The sequence below is a fragment of the Pagrus pagrus genome, assembly GCF_965226575.1.
Source record: "Pagrus pagrus genome assembly, chromosome: 14".
NCBI classification, from domain to species: domain Eukaryota; kingdom Metazoa; phylum Chordata; class Actinopteri; order Spariformes; family Sparidae; genus Pagrus; species Pagrus pagrus.
The window spans coordinates 20,971,690-20,991,834 of NC_140198.1; the positions used below are offsets into that span (position 1 = coordinate 20,971,690).

Below are 20,145 nucleotides of genomic sequence, written 5' to 3' on the forward strand. Positions count from 1 at the left end.
CAACAACTGTATCGAAATGTAGTTTTTTTCAAAATACAAAATACATGTCTTATGTTGTTGTAAAAATGCTCTTTATGTACATCGCATCCCGATTAATTATTTTTCCATGATCTGAGCATGGTGGGCAGAGTGACAGTTTGGGTAGGAAGTACATCAGTTAAGGGAACTTGGGATCCTCGTACTTTTTGTCTTTTTTGTATCATAACAATACAATAGCAGTTTGCTTGTCACACCATTTTGGTTTTAGACCTCAAAGGGAAAAAGTTTGCCCCCCCCCGGATCTAGCAGAACAACAAACAACCCTGTAAAATAGTGCTTCTTTCAAAGTATATAGACACTTGCTCACGAAATAAATTACCAAGAGTTACATCAGGGGTCGGCTGAATACCTGAAATGAAAATCTAAAATTACATCACACCAATGACAAAATACTCAAAAGTAATTGAAATACATATTTAAGTGTGTCTATGGTGGCCCAAAGTGCAAGAAAACATAATGCAGTGCTCTGTAGGGTGCCCTTTCCATGGAAGAAACTTACCACATGCATCTGGTGCCCTTTTCATCTTTTTTACCTCTGCTCCTCAGACTCAGTCTCCCACAGAGAAGCGGTTAATATTAACACACCTTCCTTCTATGCCACCATATTACTGGAGTTAATAGCTTCTCCATTGCAGAAATGTGTTTATATAAGGCTACTTTTAAAAGCTTTAATAGCCGGATTTAGCGGATGGGCAGATCCTAATGCGGACTGTGTGTAGCCATGCAAAACAAAGTGTATTTGCCGGTCAACTTTTCCTAAATAAATGTAAAAAAAAACACCTAACCTGGATTTCAAGAGTGAACTCTCTTGGGGCTTTTGGGTCAAACACACGGTTGGACCTCAGAGTTCCAGTCTGGTCTAAGGTGAAGAATTTCCCCTCATTTCCAGACACCATGCGAAACTCAAAGGGAGGGCCGTTTCTAGGGGAGTCTTTATCGCTGACTGACAGCTGCACTAGGGTGGTGCCGGCAGCTTGGTTTAGCTGAAAGTGTGGAGAGAGAAAGGTTGAGATGTGCAGCCGATCACAAAAGCACACAAACTGAGAAGAAACACACACAGACTGTTACCTGTATGACAGCTGTGGAGTTGGGAGGAGTGAAGACAGGTGGGTTGTCGTTAACATCAGACACGTCAATGTTCAGGATGACAGTGGAGGACATGGCAGGAGAGCCACTGTCAAACGCCTGCACTGACAGAGAGTACCTGGATACCTGGAGAGAGAGGGGATGAGACTGCATTAGTATCTGTATGTATTAGGCAATACGGTGAGCACTGTTATGCCTGCATAATATGACACTTCATTGTGTGCTGACCTTGAGCAGACTTGGTATTTTCTTTCTTGGCTGTGCTCATGAACCAGAAAATTACTATTGATTGTTTATGAGATATTGTACTTAAAGATGCATCCTTACTAGTTCTCTGTCGAGCCGCTTATTGACTTTGAGCAGTCCTGTTACAGGGTCAATCCAGAAGTGGTTGCTGCGGTCACCTTTCAGGATAGAGTAGGTGATTCGCCCGTTCACCTGGCTGTCCAAGTCTTCTGCCGAGACCTAGATGGCACACAGATGAAGCAAGGTTATTATAGTTAAAAAAAGTCAAACTAAACAAAAAACCAAAACAAAGAGTGAAAAAGTATGTTAGCTAACTGAAATAAATATCATAACTAGACTTCAGAGGAAACAAAAACTAACAGAAACAATTTTAAGTACTTACAAAATTAAGTAAAATAAATAAAAAATATACAGAAATTACTTTAGATTAAGTCTTTGATTACTAGTCGGTCAAATTTGTGAACACAGTGAGGAGGTATTGGTTCACCTGCTGATTGGGATGTCTACATGACTGTGAGTCTGTGCCTTTAAAACTACTACTGAAACTAATAAAAACTGCATAAACTAAACAATTTTAAACAATAAAACTAAACTGAAACAAGCAAACCCCATTCTGGAAATTCACTGAAACCTAAATACACCTATTTTTTCATTATAATCCATGCATTATTCCCTTAACAAAAATGTCAAAAAAACGTCCTATCTGGCAATGTTAAAAAGACTGAGAAAAATTTCTGAATCTGTTCCTTTATGCGGATCCACACTAAAAGTTAATGGGGTCTGTAGTTATTGTCTAATCCTGCTGACAGTCGACCAACCAACAAACAAACAAATAAATCAAAAAAACAAAAAACAGGCATGGGTGACAACATAACCTTCCTGGCGGAGGTAATAAAAATGGAAACTATAGGAACCATTAACACTCTGATATGGAGCGAAACCAAAGTAGACGAAAAAGAAAGAGAAGTACAGATAGAATATAAAAGTGGAGAACAAATTCAGAGCAAATGTTACCCTTGTAATTGACTGCCCAATAGATGCGTCCTCGCTGACCAGAACATTGTAAATGTCCTGACTGAAGGCTGGAGCGTTGTCGTTGACGTCCATGAGTTCAATGGTTACCATTGTAGCAGTGCTGAGAGGAGGGTTCCCGCTGTCCCAGGCCTCGATGGTGAGGTAGTAGTCCTTACACACCTCAAAGTCCAAATCATCAGCCACAGAAATAGAGCCTAAAACAAATATAATAGTATAAAAAAGAATCAATATGATACGACACAATACAGTACAAGGACCTGTGCTTACCCAGGTTTCTGTCTATGGAGAACTTTCTCAACTCGTTCCCTGACTGGATGCGGTAGGTGATCTCAGCATTCGGTCCGATGTCGACGCTTGTCGCCATCACTCGCAACACCTCGGTTCCCACAGCAACGTCCTCAGGGACAGTTACAGCGTAGTCCCTCCTCTGGAAGACCGGAGCGTTGTCGTTCACATCCAGCACCAGAATGGTTAAATCAACCTGAGGGAGACACAAGAGACTGTTAACAGGAGCCCCCAGCAGTTAATTTGTCAGCTCTGCTCCAGGCCCTGAGAGTTCAGTTTCAGCACTGAGGACAGTGTACGTTAATGGGAGCAAAAGAAAAAGGTTTTACTAACAAGACAGGGGCCTGAGGCAAAAAACACTTAAAGACTGTATCCACCAAAGCCTGAGAAAGAATGTCTTGGCGGCTAGATAAATGTTAGAGAATTGTGGCTTTCCGAGTCGGTAAAGGCTGTTTTTGCTCGATGGTATCTGAGTCAAGAGTTGTCACATTGTTTCTGCCTTTTTGGAGGCAGCTTTAGATCATATGCTTCAAAATAAAGCTATGATGCTATAAACTCAAAGCGTGAACCTTGTTATTTTGATAGGGCAAAAGGTTTATTTTAAAAGCTCCTGTCCCTTGCAGTATGTCACCCATCAGCAAGAGTGCTTTTTAGTCCGGTGTGCTTCAGTGTATTCTGTATTCAGTTTTCTACCTTTTGAGCAAACGGGAAACACCACAGCTGCGGTCACGTAGCACCAAATTCAAAAAATGCTTACATCTTTCTACTTCATAGTCAGCCCATTTTACGCAAGGGCAATCTTTCCAGAGGAGAAGCACTCATTTTTGTTAATAACACTGCTATTGGTGCTATTACGGCTACAACTACTGCTGCTTTTCGCAGTGGTAATGACACCCATTGCTTCAAATAGTCATATTCAGTTTGAGCACCATGGACACTGGACCTCTTAGTACAGACTTAAATCACCTACCCCTGACCTCACTTGTGCCTGAGTGTGACTTTTGAGTTTGTTGCTTGTTCTGCAAGCCACAAAAACACCTAAAGAAGAGGCACCCAGAGGGCATGAGAGAGCAAACACTGTTTCAGCTTGTCTTATGGGTATTTTCCTCCTCTTCTCTTCACTGCCTCTGGCTCTGTTTACACCTGGCATTGACATGCATTCTCTCTGTGGTCTGTCACCTCCCCCATCTTTCCCACCCACTGCACAATTTGATGAAGACTTATCTTGATTAAATCTACTCGGTTCTCTATCTGATCTCTTCAGTAAACAGCATGTTTTTATTCATTGGCCTCTCTTATCCATGTGTGAGGACAGAAATACAGATCGCCAGATGGATGAAACCGCGGCCGACTAATCAGCAATTTAATATGAGTGTATGCATTTTAATTACGTTATTGTGGTAAATGGTTTAATTACATAATCGTGTCTATTTTTGTTTTTGAGAAATAATTGATGTTAATTGCTAAAAGGCTGAGGTAATTACACTGCATCTGATTTAATTACTTAGAAAGCCATAATTATATAATCTAAAATATTAATGTTGTGATGACTGTGAATTTCAGTATTGTACATTTTAATATTTAATTTATCTCCAGCTCAAGAAAAGTCATCTTTTTGAGATTGAATGCGTGTCACTAGGACCACCAACCTGTGAGGACAGCGCCCCCTGTTTCCCTGCCTGGTCAGTGGCCCGGACACGGACACGATAGGAATCTCGGCTCTCTCTGTCCAGAGATTTCTCCAGAATCACCATCCCAGATATGGGGTCGATGGAGAAGAACCCGCTGACTGAATCCACCAGAGAATAGACCACCGTACGGTTAAGACCTGGAGAGAGCAGGATGAAAAATCATGTACGCCCACAGACTACACAAACCAATTATGTGTGGTAATGTGTCTCAATCAGCTGCAGGAAAGTATGCTTTTCATGGACAAGTCAGCAGTTTGAATGCTTTCTGTGCTCATCATTATCCTTGCTTGATTTGTTACCTATCCAACACATAACAGCGTACCTTCATCAGGGTCGCTGGCCTGCAGTCGGGTAAGCAACGCCTTGGGGGCGGCATTTTCATACACACTAGCCAGGTAATGAGTAGAGGAGAAAGAGGGGGCATTGTCATTCACGTCCAGCACTTTGAGAGAAATGTCAGAGCGGCAGAACAGCCCGCCTCCATCAGTTGCCTGGGCAATGAGTTTGTAGGTGGGCGTCATTTCTCGGTCCATGACAGTGGCTGTACGCAGCTCACCTAAAGACAAAAAACAGAGAGGCTGGGAAAAAGATGTCGAATCTGAGGTGGATATGCTGTTTTGATCACGCAAAATCCAGAAGAAAAACATTCACTGAATGTACCAGTGTTTGCATCCATGTAGAAATCTTCGACCCCGATGCCAAACAGGGAATATTGGATCTCGGCGCTGGAGCCTGAGTCTGCATCTGTTGCTCCCACTGTCAGAATGCCCTTGTTAGTGGGAATGTCCTCAGGAAAAGAGGCGCTATACACGGCCTGCACCACACACACACACAGACATACGACCACAAAGTGAGACCACATATCTGTCCAACATATCAAAAAGCACATTAAACTGTTGGGTGCTGCATCCATTATCCTAGCTGAAAGAATGAGCACAACAGAGTTAAGTGCCCTTCGCTGACCCTGCCTGCACTCCTGCCAGTGACCGCCTCTGGAAATGAACTTTGTGACCTCACTCTTTCATCCAATACAGACCAGCGCAATGGGAAAACCACTGTAGTATGTCCAAGTACCATGCAGCATATCTGACCCTGCTGCAACTGCTCCGTCCTTCAGAGTTATGTGAATGATTTAATCATATTTAGAGCTGAAACAATAAGTCACTTAAACGATTAACTGATCGACAGTAAAGGAATCTGCAACTACTATGATAATTAATGGTTTAAAGCTGCTGTAAGTGATTTTGAAAATGAGTTTTAAAGAGCTCTACATTGTGTTTGGTCAGTAAGCCATGTCTCTCCTCCCCCTGCTTATGCAGTAAAACGGAAAATATATTTTGTGGTATGACTGCCAGCTTAATCCATTCAGGACAGAGAACTCCGTAAAGAGGAGGTCCTGTCTGCTCGTGAAGAGAGCAGGATCCTCCTGTTTGCTGCTATGTGTGGCGATTACGGCTGTGCGTTCATGTGGTGACGTAGAGAGGAGGGAGGGGAGTGCTAACTGAAAAAACGAACAGGAAGTCAGCTCAAACGATGAGAATACTTGCTGTAGCTGTGAGTAATTTTTCAAACAAAAATGCAAAACATTATTTGCTCCCAGCGCAAATGTGAGGATTTGCTACTTTTCTATCATTATATCAAACTGAATATCTTGATGTTTTTGACTCCTCGTCAGACAAAACGAGCATTTCTAAGGGGTCAACATTTGAGGTAATCGGTTTCTTTGATTTTTTTTGATCACTTTGTCAGATTTTACAGTGTACACTAACATTTCCTGTACTGCTTCTATCATAGCTAATACCATGGCTTGTAGCAGAAGTGGAAGTTGTACATGTACTTTTACAGACTTTACTGCTTCTAACACTGTCAATTTTAAAAGCTGACTTTACTTTAAAAAGTCAGGAAACCAATTCCCTAAGAATAACCATCCTATTGCTTCTCTTGTTACTACTGTACCAGGTACTACTACTAGTATTAATGATACTACATCCACTTCATAATGTAAAAAATATTGGGAAAATGTGCAAAAAACATAGCTACAGTCAGCTGTCTGACCATCTTAATGTCTTAACGTCAGAGTAATCACTTTGTAGTTACACAGGTCTGACATGTCGGTGAACAGAAAGAATATAAGAGGAGGACAGGGAGACAGGGAGGATTGATTTCAAAGAGAATTAGTCAGAGTTTAGCGGGAGAGGGAATGTTTCTCAACTAATTATGTAAAAAAGTGAAGAATTTTAGAATACGACTCAATGAAAAGGAAAATCCCCAGAAGCGTGGACAGCCCAATTATCTTCCATTTTCACATTGATTTGCCGCTCATAGATCAGATTCTGACAGATTATTGATGCCAATGGTAGGATGAGTCTGAGCCAAGGTCACTGATTCATGTGATGTGTTTGTGTCAGTTCTGTCATTTACGTCATTTAAAGAGCACAGTTTATCAGCTTTTGACTTTTGTAGCCAGTTTATATGCATGTAATAGTACATTCCCTGAAATATAGTACATTTTGTTTGAATGGAGTGACATTGGGTTTGTACTCTGGTACATTGTAGAACAGAGAATCAATATAACTGAACAAATCCTGTTATTCTACACCCCCAGACGCTGGCTCAAGTCATACATACAGTATGCAAATTTTAACATTATTCACCAGAATCATTTTCTGAGCTAAGCCACCCTTAAAATTACCCAGGAGGAAGTTCATCATTCTGGGCACTGGGGCCTTAACTAATTAATCACAGCGGTATAGTGTGATCAGGTAGTGTATTGGTATAATGTAAATGAAATATTAAAAAACTCATCATCAATTAAAAACTCATGCAGTCATGAGTGATGCTGCTGTATGTTGCACTCAGCTCTTGCATGACAAAAATAATTTCACTTATTTTAAAAGAGACATATTATGCTCATTTTCAGGTTCATACTTTCATTTCAGGTTACTACTTGAATAGGATTACTTTAATGCTCAATAAACACATCAGTTTTCTCATACTGTCCAGTGCTGCAGCACTGTATTCCCCCTCTTGTCTGAAACACTGAAACCCAAAAACCAGTCTGCTCTGATTGGTCAGCTCACACACGCCTGACCCAGCACCCACTAACAACAACAGAGCAGCTGTGTTAAATCAATTTTTACATGCCAGACTAGTTGCTAGGCATTTATTATGCAAATACATGTCATGGTGACGTAGTGTGATGTCAGAAAGTTACGGAATTAAAGGCGGGACTACTGACGAGGCGTTTCAGGAGCAGAGAGAGGAGATTCTGTCGGTGTGAACCTTTTTTACATTTCAAGATCTTTTACACGCACAAGAAACTATATAACACACTGAAGGAAAGGAAAAAGGAAAAGTATAATAGGTCTCCTTTAAACATATTTGTGACCAAACCCAAATAATTCATTTACCCTTCAACAACTTTTAACAGAAAAGTCTAGAGTCGTGATGTATTGATGCACGTCAGCCGTCTATTTTTAGACAAAACACTAATAGGAAAATAGTCAGTTTGGGGACAAACAATGAACAATAATCTCCCGCACTCTGCTCTATGTTTGTTTGCTTTGCATGTTTTTCTTTCACCCAATTCCATCATATCCCTGACCTGGTTGCAGATGGGGCTGTTGTCATTGGCATCCATGACGGTGACCTCCACAGCAGTACGGGCAACATACAGGCCATCGCTGGCTGTAATGTTGAGCAGATACCAGTCCTGCTGCTCACGATCCAGCAGACCACTCACATAAACCTTCCACTCTCCCTGCACCTGGGCCAGGCCGAACACACCCCGCGGGTTTCCTCCTGAAGAAAACACATGAGCAGACTATAAACGCTGACACTACACAGCAAAGACGGAGGTGAAGACTCATTGTAACAGACTTGTGAACAAACTGGATCAGCTGCCCACCCCTCCACGCACGCAAACACAAATGATGCATGAACCTTTCGGCACAATCAATAAACATCTATCATCGTAGTAAAGCAGGCTGGTGGTGTAGCAGAATTGGCCTTTAAAAGTTTAAAATTTGACCTTTTATTACAATGCTTCCATTAGGCCAATCAGTACTTTTAAATGCCAGGACACGAGGCCAAAATACATCATCCTTTGTGGTTATCAGACAGTGTTCTGTGAATGGGAGACATCAAGGTGAGAGTTCTGGTGGAGAGGCCTCGCAGTGTTTTTTTATCACTCGCATAAAAAAGGAGTGAAGTCCGTAAAATGCAAACTACTGTAATAATTTCACATAGTTTCGAAGAATCATTTAAAGCAGACGCTCCCAGGTGAGTTAGACCCACTGAAAACTAATTTAAACTTTAGTTTGTTCCCATTCTTTCTTCTTATTTGAGGAATTAAAATGTGAATACAAGGGTTTCTCTGCCTCGCTTGAAATGTTTTGTTGTAAAATGCATACCGTGTAATATTAAAATGAAAAGGAGATGTAAAAAAAAAAAAAAAGTTTAGTCTTGTTCGACATTTGAGTTCAAACTAATTTTAAGTTTGACCTTTAATAATAGCAGCCCCATTACACCAATGAATAATTCGTATGCAACAAAACCTCATCGAGACAATTGCTGCAGCACAGAATGTGTTGAGCAACATTATGTTGGTGCTTTCTTCATCCTCTCACCTGTAATGTAAAAGCTGACGAGGCGGTTCTGATCCGTGCCGTCTTGATCTCTGGTTTTTAGGACAGCCACCACCTCACCGAGGGGATCGCTCTCCTTCACCGCGCCCCGGTACAGCTCCCTCTCGAACCGCGGCGGGTTGTCGTTAATGTCCGACACGGTGATGGTTACCACCGTGGTGGAGGAGAGGGACTGTAACTCCCCCAGATCGGAGGCCACCACTTCGAAGCTGTAGCTGGAGCAGGTCTCGTGGTCCAACTGGCTCACTGTGGTGATCCAGCCTGTTTTACTGTCGATGGCAAAGACGGAACCCGTAGTGATGGGGCCGCCGAAGGAGCGAGGGTCTTTTGTCAAGTCCAAGTTGTAGGTGAGCAGGGGTCCGAGGCTGTAGGTCACCTGCAGTTTGAAAATTAGAGGTACAACTGAATTATTGATCAAAGATAATTAAAAACGATTAATCCTGAAAAAAATCAGCTGAAAAATCGATAATGAAAACAACCATTACTTTCATGTTTAATCAAGTTAATTGTATTTATATAGCGCCAATTCAAACAAAAATGTTCTGATGACACTTTTCAGTCAGAGCAGGTCTAGACTTTACTCAACCCAACATTCCACCACGAGCAAGCACTTGGCTGCAGGGGCGAGAAAAAACTGCCTTTGAGTTTCAGCCCTCTCCAAAAAGGTACACGAAGCAGTAGTTTTATATCTGCAGCACTCCGAACTGAAGATACTGAGATTCATGTGTAGGAGAAGGCAAAAAGAACAAAGTACTTAAGCTGTCACACACCTGTCCATTAGAGCCCCAGTCTGGATCGAGTGCCCGCACTTGGACCACTCTTGTCCCAGCTGGCATCCCCTCCATCACTGTGGCTACATAGGTGTTTGTCTCAAACACTGGCTTGTTGTCATTCACATCTAGGATCTGTAAAATGACAAATCTTCACTCAGTCCACCCAACAAAGTCACAATTCTAACGAGAAGGTAATGCAACCAGGAATGAATTTTTAGGTGAAATTGCAGGCTAGTAGGCTCTATGTTTATCTGTATCACCGACCTTAACCTCCAGGTCAACAGTGGAGACGGACTCGATCAGGTCTCTTCTTGTCGTTGCTGCGATCTTAAAGCGGAAGATGCTGACCTCTTCATAGTCCAGAGGCTTTACCAGACGGATCAGACCTGATTCCCTCTCAACCAGGAACGTCCCTCCCTGGTTGCTGTCGAAGGTCTCCCCTCCGACTACGCTAAAGAAGGCGGTCTGTCCAGGGCCCATGTACACAGAGCCCAAGGCTGTTCCGACCGGTGTGTCCTCGGGAATGGTGAAGGAGTACTGAGGCTGGCTGAAGGAAGGAACAAATGCGTCCGGTGGGACGACATGGATGAAGGCAGACACTAGAGAGTGTTTGGCTGGAGAACCGCAATCTGTGGCTTTGACAAAGAAGGACAGCACAGTCCCCTGGAGGTGGTCCACAGTGCTTTTGGTCATCATCCAGCCGCTGTCTGGCTCCACCTGCAAAAAACAAAAAAAAGTGAAATGCCATTTAACTTAAGTGACAAATCTACCACTTATAGAGCTTACATCTTTGACTCTCAGCCTGAATTCGATTGTGTTTGAGCCAACAAGTTTTTATGTTTCGGCCTCTGGCTTGAACTGGACAGGATTTGTCCTTTTTTTCCACAATTAGAGCATGGACAACATGTTATATTAGCCTATTATCTATTTATAGGTATATGTTACTTTTTTAATATTCATCCATCTTATATTAGCCTTTAATCATTGACTGAGTACATTTACTCAATTACTTTACTTAAGTCCACATTTGAGCTATTTGTACTTTACTTATAAACTATTCAGAGGGAATATTGTAATTTTTCTTCCGCTACAATTATTTGACACCTTTTGTTACTTTACAAATTAACATTTTAGCATGCAGAACATAATGAAGAACTTGCTATAAATTAAATTGCCCAACAGTATATACAAGTACAATTTGTGGATCAAACAATTTGGCAATCTGTGGTTCAAGCTTCAGAAATGTGAAGATTTGGAGCTTTTTCTTTTGAACTATTGAATAATTTCAATTTATTTTAAATAATTCTGAGGTTTGGACCATCGTTTGGAAAGCATTGTTAAGTTTAGTTTTGGGCTGTGGATTATTGTGATGAAATTTTTCACTTTTTTCTAAAGTTTCACAAAACAATCGATAGATAAATTGAGAAAACAAGGAATATTTTAATACATAATGAAGATAATCATTACTTGCAGTTGTAAAGTTGAGAAAAAATAGCTTCAACTCAACCAACTACCACAGTAAAATCCTGCTTTTACATTAAAGCAGAACTAATAATAATAGTAATGTAATGGGACACTCCTCATAATGGTTACTTTTACTTTTAAAACCTACATACGTACATTTTCCAGGTTAAACTTACATTATTTTACATAAGTAACATTTTAAATGCAGCATGTATTTTTTTTTCTATGCCCAGAATAGACCCCATTAACTTGGGGCAGATCTGGATAAAGGGACAGATTCATAAATTTTTTCTCACTTTCTTTAACATTAAGCATTTTTCAATATTTTCGTTAATTTCTCAGGGAATTATGTAGTTTTAGGTAGCTGGTATCTATGAATGAATACAAAAGGGGACTTTTGGGCTTTGGCAGAAGTATGTGCTTTACTGAGTGTCATTCTAGTTGTTTATCTGTTTATTTAATTGTGTTTCCCTTTTGAAGAGCATTTTGATTTGATGGATAAAATCGTTATTGTTAACAGATGGCTGTTAATCCCTAAAATGCGGTACGGGTCTCATTGGAGAATATGTCTTAATTGAAATTCAGGGCTATAGTGTAAATTACAAAGCGTAATTTGGTTTACTCTGATTAAATGAATGTATGGAGGATTTAATCTGGTTAAACTTTTGCTTCTGAGAACAGAGAAGGTGTCGGCAAGTCGATTAAAACTAAACACACAGCTCAGTGGTGCAAATATGTTTTGCAGTCGACTAATGTATAAAGTTAAAGAGCGGAACGCACTGACCTCCAGCACATCTACCAGTGACAGACGTGCCTCGCTGTAAAGAGAATAGGAGATCCTCCCGTTAGACCCGGCATCAGGATCAGTGGCTTGGATCTGTGTGACCAGAGAACCTTTGGCAACATTTGCTTTAATGCTCATACGGTACTCCACAGCTCTGAAGCGAGGGGCGTTGTCATTCTCATCAGCAAGAACCACTCGCACCGTGCAAAACGATGCACGACCTGGAAGAATGACAGAAAATAAACATACATATACGGATTCATCGAATGTATGTAGTTCAGAAACAAACACGGCCTTATTCATCTCTCATTCTGGATGACAAGATGTAATGCATTTGTAAAATGAATATGCTTTAATATTCATAGATATTCAGGAGAGTGGGATCTCATTATTCCTAAGCTACCATCTGACACCTACAGTACATTTACCAAAAACAGTGCCCACTCATGCATTAATGTTAGCTAAATGTTTGACTTATGGGTACAGGAAGTCTTATATTGGCTGATTTAATGATGTTTTTCGTCAGGTAATCAGTTTACAGTCAGTCTGGTCAGGGTCAGAAACATTACCTCCTCCATCCAGGGCCATAACGGTCAGCACCATGTCCTTGTTAAGAGGATTTTCTCGGTCTAATTTCTGAAGAGTGGTAATGACTCCATCTGCATCAATGGTGAACTGAGTTTTCCCTAGGTCATTGATGAAGGAGTAGGTGATCTGACCAAACAGCCCGGAGTCCTCATCTGTTGCCCGAACCTGGAAGTCCATACAGATATTCAGGAAATTGGTCATTATGAGGTCCTTCATCACCATTCATGTGTATGAAGTTTCCTATTTACCTTATCCTGCCAACATATTTAAGGCTGAAGTAGACAATTCTAGAGATTTCTCAAGGCATCAAATACTGACCCTTTACTGACTCGACAATCAACTACCGTTCTCTAGAAATGTCTACATCATCTTTAACATGTGTTGTCTGTGCTCCCTGGGGACCCCAATAATAAACCGCTGCATGAAACAGCTGTTATAGCAGTGTTAACTTATTTCTTCTCAAAATTTTACCCCTGCCAAGGAGGTTATGTTTTTACCTGTGCCTGTTTATTGGCTGTTTGGTTGGTTTGTCAGCAGGATTACACAAAAACTACTGAAAGGATTTTGTCGAAACTTGGATGGAGGAATTTCTCAGGGAATAATGCATGGATCCTGATGAAGAAGCCTTAATAAGATGCCTGGTATCTATGAGTGAAAACATTTAATGCAGATCCTAATAAAAATCTGGATCTAGCAGATTGAAATATGTTTTATTTGATATCAGATAAGGCTTGATTGTGGGGCCTGGGTGGTGGTATGTGCTCTACTGAGTCCCCTTTCTAGTTGGTTATGTATTTAATGTCATTTAATGTCAAAGCTCATTCATTTACCATCCTTTAAATCTGGTATAATTTAGTTTTAAATAATTTCAAGTTCACATTATTTGTGTTATATTTATACGTGTCACCAACCAGGGTCATGTTGACCTGAATATAAATTAATTGAAATAACCCACAGTCATTCAACATTTTTTAATCTGTGTCGGCTGCATCTGTGTCTGACAGATTGCCCCTACCAACCCCCCACCCCCCCGATAGGGTGCGATATTTAAATTAGGAACCATGGCAAACATGACCTCAATAAATAGCTCCATCTATTATAACTGCATAGGCGGAATTAGGAGGTCCCCCAGGACGCAAATGGTATTTTTAAAAAGCATTAATTACAACGGATACAAATTGATTGACAAAGTCATGATGAACTGCAATGATAACATAAAGCACCACGTGAGATCCCACAAAAAGTTTACCTCAGGGGTCTCTAAAAGTGAGTAGTGAAAAGGCAAACTAACCTGAATGACCTTTGACCCTGAAGGGGCATTTTCTTGGACTTCAGCCAGGTAGAACCTCTGGCTGAACACTGGGCTGTACAGGTTCGCTCCCAGCACACGTACAATCACCTGGGGATCACCATCATCGTTATAATCGTCACCCCACCATCATCATTCTCATGTCTGCTGACATTTCGTTAATGCCATCACAATAATTAACAGTGGCAGATTTGTCAAACACGATAACATCAACATGGCATATGGACGAGCAGTAAGAGCATCCGCCTTGTGACAAAGTGGTGATTGATGCGGCTTCAACCATGTATTAGTCTCTGACAAACTGCAGTGGAGGTACGTGGTGTTCTTATCATGTCAGGAGGAGACAGGGGAACATGAGAATTGCGTGACATGTTATTGCTACGACATATAATGTGGACAATCAGAGATGTGGGATATCAGAGTCCCACTTGTAATTACTGCTAAAAGACAGATGTGAACATTTCTTTCCAGCTGGCAGCTCATTCTCACACTAAATCCGATATGACACGAATGCACATTAACCTCCAACTGCAGAGCCGCTCTGCAGAGCAGCCAGTGGTAGAAAACAGCAGTCGTGTTGGACAGCTGCGAATGTGTGGAACAAATTTGAAGCGAGTGGTTGCCAAAGAAGGTCATGCGGCTTGCTGTATATAAACACTACAAGGGTTATAAAAGAGCAAATCAGTTGACAGAACTAAATCGTAACTGGCGAGAAGTTGTCTCACCTGAGCAGTGTTGGTGAAGACTCCATCCGACACCGACACATTGAGTTGATACGAGAGTTTCATGCCCTGTCGCCTCTTGTTAGACAGACTGAGCACCCCTGTATCTGGCTCCATCATAAAAGTCATTCTCTCATTCCCAGAGAGAATACTGTACCTGAGGGAAAAAATAAGAGTTTAGTGTTGATTATGTTGTAGAACGTTATTTTGCTCAGAAAGTGCTGGAAACACAAGTATGTGCTTTTCTTGAGATGTCTTGAGACAAAACCACTTGACCACTTCAGAGAAGGACACATAAAAAAATTAAGTGTGTCAATAGCTACAATTTTCACAGCCGAAACACAAAAACATATGGGAGTCCATTTACGCCAGTGTGCTTGGAAGAAATCCTGAGTTATTATATTGACAAACTTTTTCAACATAATGACTCCGGCCTTTCCAAATATTTTGATTGAAGGCTACTGTCAATAAGTTACGTGTACTAGCTAGCTTTCTCAATGTTTTGACAAAGTTTCTCAGCATTTTGAGAAATTCTATGGTAAATGGAATTTCTACAGCGCTTTGTCAGTCTACTGACCGCTCAAAACACTTTTACAACCCATTCACCCATTCACACACACACATTCGTACACTGATGGCAGAGGCTGCCATGCAAGGTGCCAACTGCTCATCAGGAGCAATTTGGGGTTCAGTATCTTGCTCAAGGACACATCGACATGCAGCTGGGGGATCCGGGGATTTGAACCAGCGACCTTCACATTACTAAATGACATGCTCTACCTCCTGAGCTACAGCTGCATCATTATTTTGAGATACTCAGTCATTATTTTGAGATACTAGGTCATTAATTTGAGATACTCAGTCATTATTTTGAGGTACTAAGTCATTATTTTGAAATACTGTGTCATTATTTTGAGATACTAGGTCATTATTTTGTGATACTGTCTCATTATTTTGAGATACTAGGTCATTAATTTGAGATACTCAGTCTTTATTTTGAGGTACTAAGTCATTATTTTGAAATACTGTGTCATTATTTTGAGATACTAGGTCATTATTTTGTGATACTGTGTCATTATTTTGATATACTAGGTCATTATTTTGACATGCTGTCAGTATTTTTGAGATACTAAGTCATTATTTTGAGATGATGTGTCATTATTTTGAGATACTGTCAGTATTGTTGAGATGCTATGTCAGTATTTCGAGATACTGTCATTATTTCAAGATACTGTGTCATTATTCTGAGATACTATGTCAGTATTTTCAGATACTCAGTCATTATTTTGAGATACTAAGTCATTATTTTCAAATACTAGGTCATTATTTTCAAAAACTGTCAGTATTTCTGAGATGCTATGTCAGTATTTTGAGATACTGAGTCATTATTTTGAAATATTGTGTCATTATTTTGAGATACTGTCAGTATTTTTGAGATACTGGGTCATTATTACGAGATATTGTGTCATTATTTTGAGATACTGTCAGTATTTTGAGATACTATGCCAGTATTTTGAGATACTATGTCAGTATTTTGAGATACTGTCAGTATTTGTGAGATACTAAGTCATTATTTCGAGATGCTGCGTCATTATTTTGAGATACTGTCAGTATTTTGAGATACTGTGTCATTATTTCGAGATATTGTGTCATTATTTTGAGATACTGTGTAATTATTTTGAGATACTGTCAGTATTTTGAGATACTGTGTCATTATTTCGAGATATCGTGTCATTATTTTGAGATACTGTGTCATTATTTTGAGATACTGTCAGTATTTCTGAGATGCTATGTCAGTATTTTGAGATACTGTGTCATTATTTCGAGATATTGTGTCATTATTTTGAGATACTCAGACATTATTTTGAGATACTATGTCAGTATTTTGAGATAATGTCAGTATTTTGTTACTGACATAGTACCTCACTACTGTGTCATTATTTTGATACACTATCGTAATTTTTTATACTAAGTCATTATTTTGTGAAAGCCTCTTATTATTTTGATACTATGTCATTATTTTGTGAAAGCCTCTCATTATTTTGATACTATGTCATTATTTTGTGAAAGCCTCTCCTTATTTTGATACTATGTCATTATTTTGAGAAAGCCTCTCATTATTTTCAGATACTCAGTTATATTTAGAGAAAGGTTTTCTTCATAATGACTTTTATCACATTGGTGGAAATTGGCTTCCACAAAAACTGGACAGGTATGCAATGAGGAATGTTAACTGAAAAGTTCAGACAAATTCAACTGAGGTTCAGTGGGCAAACTAATCATCACTGGTATAAAACATTACAAAGAAAACATCCACAATTTCCTGAAACGCCTTTTTTCTCACCTCAGCCTTTGTGCGTCACAGATGTCAGCATCCGACGCCTGAACACAAGTCACAAAGTGTCCTCGGGGAGCCAGCTCGCTGACAAAGGCCTCGTACAGCGCTTGGCTGAAATTGGGTGGGTTGTCGTTTGTGTCAGTTACAATCACGGTGACACTAACATCACTGCTGAGGGCAGGGTCTCCGCTGTCTGTTGCTCGGACAATAAAGTTGTAGCGCTGGATGAGCTCATAGTCGAGCAGGCGAGCCGTGAATATCAGTCCGCTGTTAATGTCGATGAGAAAGTAGTCTGTGCTGTTGTAGACGTCAGGGAGGATCTGGTAACTCACAATGGCATTCTTCTCTGAGTCTTGGTCCTGGGCAAACAGCTACAAGGAGAGTAACATTAAGCTATGTACTTCTTCATGCATTATTCAAGATAAGGTCTGAATTGTTTGCTCTGGCCATAGCTACAGTACCCACAGTGAGTCCAAATGAAAAAGGAAATACAGTTGTGGGTTCCACTGAGATGCTGTTATGGCACAATGGTATCTATTGTATTTTGTTGAAGTGCAATACTTTGCAAACAAAAGCAAACCATAGTGTGTATGTCAGGTTATCAGGATTGCAGCTCAATTAAAAGCAAACACAGCTCTATGGCGCAAGTATGTTTAAAAGTGGTCTGAAGTGTATAGAGCAGAAAATACTGACCTCCAGGTTATAAATACAAAATCATGATTGAGTGAAAAGAATTTTAATAGATAATCATGAGGAGGTGAAGGATGCAGAACTATTTTACTGTTGGTTTGAATTGTGATGGGAAGTGTGACAGTGTGATAGCTAATGGGGAGCCTATTAAACTGCAAAACCCAGAAATAACAAGGAAACTAAATCAAATTGTTTTCTTCATTTTAACACAAACATACAGCTTCTGTCTCATGTAGGTGACAAAAACTTTATATTCTTAATGTTAATTTCATGGTTGGGTAGTAAGGGATTATCTGTCATTGGGATTACAGAATCAGATTACAAAAAGGGTAACAATATTAATCATTGTGTAATACATTTATGGTTAATTACATTTTAGTTTATACTTCTTTCACTGTTAACAAACAAGGAAATGCTTTATAAACTATTTATTAATTTTAAAGTTGCAGCTGATGTTTATAATACTTTTTTTTTCATTGTGAACAGTGAAATAACGATTAACTCAAGTTTAATTAACTATAAATTTAACATTAATGAATGATGGTTATAGTGTATATATTGTGTTTGTATACATTGTATGAGTGTTAACTGAGTTTACATTTTAAAAAATGTGTAATTAGAATCCATTTCCATTGTCGAGGATTACTTGACAACATTTTTGATGGCGTTTTTAATTATTAAACTTGTTTCCATCATAACCAACACTCTATTAACTCTATGAAAATCATGTTAATGTTTCTGTAAGAGAATTTGATTTGACCAACCAAATATGCAAAATGCATTTAATTTGTATTAGAAACATTTTGAGATTTTGAAAAAGAACAAAAAACATTTGTGGAACTCGAATTTTTCTGTCTGCAACCATTTTTTATAGTATGAAGTGCAATATTTTCAGTGTTCGATGTTTTAAAGTAATCCAAAAGTATTCAGATAAGATTCTTTTTTTTTGTAATCCAATTAATTACAATACTAATTGTGGAATTTAATTATGCGATTTGTATTCAGTAGCTGAAACATTTCAAAGTAATCTGACCCAACTCTGGTTAAGTTCACAGTGTATCAGTGCTTTAAGGCAAAGACATAATTCGCGCTATCGTATGGTGATAAGCCAGAGGCCCAACACTGAACAAGCCCAAGTGTATTTTTGGGCATGATAAACATTCATTTGATCCAATAATTTTACATTTCCCTCCTCTTTCTTCAATACTATAGTCAAATTGTCTTGTGCATGTTGTACATGTTTCTCACTGGGACAGTACTGGTCTATTATTTGCTAAAGGTCAAGAGCTTCCACTGGGAAATTTCTAGGGAAATATTACACTGTCTTCTCATGAATAAATTATTTGGCATCTACAATTCACACACAACACTGCCAAAGTGAGTCATGGGTGCAAACAATGTTTGGTTAAAGTACACACTGGACTGAGTCGATAAACAAACACACACCTGTAACACGGTCGTTCCAATCATGGAGTTCTCAGCTAGCACAGATGAATAAGAGGTGTTCTGGAACAGCGGCGGGTTATCATTCACATCCAGCACCACAATGTCTACATCGACCTCCGACTTCGCTCCAGTCAGCGTGTCTGTAGCCTTGACTGTTAGCCGGTAGTACTGCGTGGTCTCGTAGTCTAACGGGTAAATCACACTGATGATTCCTGTGTCGAAGCCAATGTCAAACTGGAAGGTAGGGTCTCCGTCAGTGATGGTGAAGATGACGCTCTGGCCTTCAGGACTGGTGGCGTTGATGCACAGGACAGAGGTGGAGATGGGCGCGTCTTCTCTGACGGTGACGCCATAGAAGGGCTTGTCAAACACCGGCATGGCTTTATTTACTACAGTGACAGGCAGCTCCACTGTCCTGGACAGAGAGGGGAAGCCACTGTCTGAGGCCACAAGGACCAGCTTGTACTCTGCATTAGATAGGTCAACCTCAAAGGCTCTCTTTAAGGTCAGCTCTCCTGTCACAGGGTTCACCTGCACGGAATATGTAAATAACAAAAGAATGTACAAAGCCGTGACGAGTGTATGAACATTGAGAACATTTAAGAGCACAAAATTATGAGCTTACCTGAAAGTTTCTGTGCGGCACCTTAAGGCTGTAAGTCACTTCTCCATTCAGACCGAAGTCTTGGTCAATGGCTGAGACCTGAAATATAGGCGATCCTGGATCTGCTTCCACCTGCACTGCAGCGTAGTAGGGGAGGTTCACAAACTCTGGAGCGTTGTCGTTTACATCCTCGATCTGAAAAAAAGAACAGTTATGTCAACAAACTCCGCTGGGCTCATTGTAAAGTTAAAAAAATGAGACTTCAGTGGGACCTGACGGCTGAAAGAGACTACACAGTTATATTGTAAACAACAAATGGAGATTAACTGTCCCGCACATCATTGAATCTGAATCTGAAGTTCAATTTTCCTGGAAAATGTCTCCTTGTGTAGCTTACTA

At 40.0% G+C, this 20,145-nt stretch overlaps 1 protein-coding gene across 1 annotated transcript in view; it reads right to left on the reverse strand.

Moving 5' to 3' along the window:
• The window catches only part of fat3b (FAT atypical cadherin 3b), a gene marked incomplete at its 5' end in the record, with an annotated part of 77,876 nt that overhangs the window by 21,687 nt on the left and 36,044 nt on the right, over window positions 1-20,145 (reverse strand). The window contains 19 exons of the mRNA XM_084373291.1: window positions 825-1,022; window positions 1,108-1,251; window positions 1,453-1,590; window positions 2,386-2,600; window positions 2,674-2,887; window positions 4,341-4,519; window positions 4,705-4,938; window positions 5,043-5,196; window positions 7,987-8,183; window positions 9,011-9,404; window positions 9,799-9,933; window positions 10,066-10,518; window positions 12,050-12,270; window positions 12,619-12,802; window positions 13,929-14,036; window positions 14,672-14,825; window positions 17,013-17,377; window positions 19,143-19,673; window positions 19,768-19,941. Coding sequence (XP_084229417.1) covers window positions 825-1,022; window positions 1,108-1,251; window positions 1,453-1,590; window positions 2,386-2,600; window positions 2,674-2,887; window positions 4,341-4,519; window positions 4,705-4,938; window positions 5,043-5,196; window positions 7,987-8,183; window positions 9,011-9,404; window positions 9,799-9,933; window positions 10,066-10,518; window positions 12,050-12,270; window positions 12,619-12,802; window positions 13,929-14,036; window positions 14,672-14,825; window positions 17,013-17,377; window positions 19,143-19,673; window positions 19,768-19,941 — 4,392 coding nt within the window. The remainder of the gene's footprint in view (window positions 1-824; window positions 1,023-1,107; window positions 1,252-1,452; window positions 1,591-2,385; window positions 2,601-2,673; window positions 2,888-4,340; window positions 4,520-4,704; window positions 4,939-5,042; window positions 5,197-7,986; window positions 8,184-9,010; window positions 9,405-9,798; window positions 9,934-10,065; window positions 10,519-12,049; window positions 12,271-12,618; window positions 12,803-13,928; window positions 14,037-14,671; window positions 14,826-17,012; window positions 17,378-19,142; window positions 19,674-19,767; window positions 19,942-20,145) is intronic.